General features: G+C 50.4%; 1 protein-coding gene across 1 annotated transcript; it reads right to left on the bottom strand.

The window, feature by feature from the left end:
- Positions 1 to 1,329: 1,329 nt before the first annotated feature.
- On the bottom strand, positions 1,330 to 2,328 carry LOC128830275 (olfactory receptor 52R1-like). Its single transcript, XM_054016070.1, has one exon. The coding sequence runs from the start codon at positions 2,326 to 2,328 to the stop codon at positions 1,330 to 1,332; it is 999 nt and encodes a 332-aa protein (XP_053872045.1).
- Positions 2,329 to 2,557: the final 229 nt, after the last annotated feature.

The following is a 2,557-nucleotide window of genomic DNA, read 5'->3' on the forward strand; positions in this document are numbered from 1 at the left end:
AGAGTGAACACACACACACATCCACAGGAAAAGCACAATGGATATAACAAAGGGAGATATTTATTTACAGAGGGATGAGAGAAGAAACACAACAAGGGGAAATATAGGGGGAGCAGTAGACCAAGGATGCATCCAAGCCAAGGCCCCATGGGCCCAGTGGTAGCGGAGTCTGGAAGGGCAGACACCGAGCAATGTGTCTGCACACAGAGTTCAGGAGTCCTGAACAAAGCTCCAGTCCAGTGGTGAGTCTTCGGTGCTCCTGGTCGTCTTCGGCGCCAGTGAACTTTCCCCCAACAAACCCCTCCGGTGCCCTCTTCTGCTGCTCTCTGCAAAGCCACACAGAGCGACCACCTCCCCACTTAACTAGCTAGCAACCGCTCTCCTCCTTGTTCCCAATGCAGAGTCACAAGCCCCAGTTCTCACAGCCCCATGCAGCTTTGGGCAGCCGTGATACTGGCTCCAGCTCCGGCCTGTCCTCGGGCGAATCCTCCCTGGCATAGTGCTCCTCCTGGCACCTGTCCTGGGCTGTCCCCCATCGGCCCTGTCCTACCCAGGCTTCAGGCATGTTCTCTGCTGCTTCCTTTGCCAGGGCCTCCGGGCTGCTCTCTCCCTCCCAGCTCCAGCCCCACCCCATGGAGTTTCCCTCCTTTTTTCTCACTCTTCCCCTCCCCCCTAGAAAAAAGATTTAAAGGGGCCATGCTCTCTAAACCCCAAAGGGGTTACATAAGAATATATATTAAAATTTTAAACCTAACCTGTGTCCTTTAAGTGACTTGCAACAAGATGTCAGAACACTTTAGTATTAGAGCTCAACAGGTCTAATACTTATTTCTCTTTCTTTCTTTTCTATATGAATTAGATACAGTGCTAATTGCTAAGTTATCTGCCAAAACCCAAGAGTTTTCAAGAGCCCAAGAAGCCCCTGGAATCATGGTCAAAGTTCACCCACAATAACAAAATCTGAAACGTCTCCCTTGAAGCTGAGGATGGGGGGAGGGACGTGGAAATGATCCAGCGAGTGACAGGGGGAGGGGAGGAGAGGGGCAACTAACAGGGGCAGAGCAGGGGCATAGCCTTGGAAGAAGAGGTGGAATAAGGGGAGGGGTTTCGGGGGTGCAGTTACCAGCAATTAGAAAGGTGGCAACCCAATGAATTGTACATAGACCGATTCCCCAGTTTGTCACACTGACACAGCACAGTAAGATCGGGAAAGCATTTAATATCTTTTTGACTGATCAGTAAGTGATTCGGGGAAGAGGGCCCAGCACAACATCACCAGCCAGCTGTGCCTGGAGCTTGGACTGAGAGCCAGAGCACAAGCAGAAAACTTCAGGTCCCTTTATGAGTAAAGAGCTGGAGCAGCCTGTCCCGGATCCTTTTGGTCCTCACCCCATAGATGATGGGGTTTAGCATAGGGGGCACCAGGATGTACATGTTGGCAATGAGAACATGGAAATACAGGGGCACATTGTGGCCAAACCGGTGTGTGAGAAAGGAGAAGAGAGCTGGTATGTAAAAGGCTAAGATGACACAGAGGTGGGAGCCGCAGGTCCCAAATGTCTTTAGCCGAGCTTCCTTTGTGGGGAGGTGGAAGATAGCCCAGAGGATCTGGGTGTAGGACACGGCAATAAAAGACACATCTAGTCCAATCACAGAGAATACCACAAAGAGTCCATAGTAACTACTGATTTGGATGTCGGCGCAGGCCAGCTTCACCACGGCTATGTGCTCACAATACGATTGGGGGATAATGTTGGTTGTACAATATGGCCACCTTCTCGCTAGGAAGGGAAAGGGCAGTGTGAGTATGCCACTGCGCAGCACCACGGCCAGGCTGATCTTGGCCACCACATGGTTTGTCAGGATGGTGGAATGTCTCAGGGGATCACAGATGGCCACGTAGCGATCCAAGGCCATGGCCACAAAGATCCCAGACTCCATCACTGAGAAGCAGTGAATAAAGTACATCTGGGTGAGACAGGCACTGAAATCGATCTCCCTGGAATTGAACCAGAAGATACTCAGCATTTTGGGCAGTGTGGACGTGGACAGGACCAAGTCAGTGACAGACAGCATGCAGAGGAAATAGTACATGGGCACATGGAGGCTCGTCTCCCTCTTCACAATGAACAGTATGGTGGAGTTCCCCAAAATGGCTATGGCGTACATGGCACAGAACGGGATAGAGATCCACAAATGCACCATCTCCAGGCCAGGAATGCCAAGTAGGATGAAGGTGGAGGGGTTGGTGAAGCTGGTTGTGTTGGAATCTGACATGAAGCAAAGGAGACGGTGTCCAACTCTGAGGCAGAACGGTGTCTCCTGCATGTACCGTTCATTCCTCTGACTTCCTGTATGTGACCAGGGTCCAGGGTGATGGTCACAGTGGAAATGCCTGGAAGGAAAGAAAATGTTAATTTGAGACATTAAATGTACTGCTGGAGGCTGTTATCATGGGGGGAGCAGATTGGTCGCTCTTCAAACACTGAAAAATGATATTTTCACTATTCAGAGAAATGAATTACGAACAACTGACACTACTAAGGCCAATTCCATA

Source organism: Malaclemys terrapin, chromosome 1, assembly GCF_027887155.1.
Source record: "Malaclemys terrapin pileata isolate rMalTer1 chromosome 1, rMalTer1.hap1, whole genome shotgun sequence".
Lineage (NCBI taxonomy): Eukaryota > Metazoa > Chordata > Testudines > Emydidae > Malaclemys > Malaclemys terrapin.

Coding starts and splice junctions, on each gene's coding strand:
- LOC128830275 (XM_054016070.1), bottom strand. CDS start 2,328: ATGCAGGAGACACCGTTCTGCCTCAGAGTTGGACACCGTCTCCTTTGC.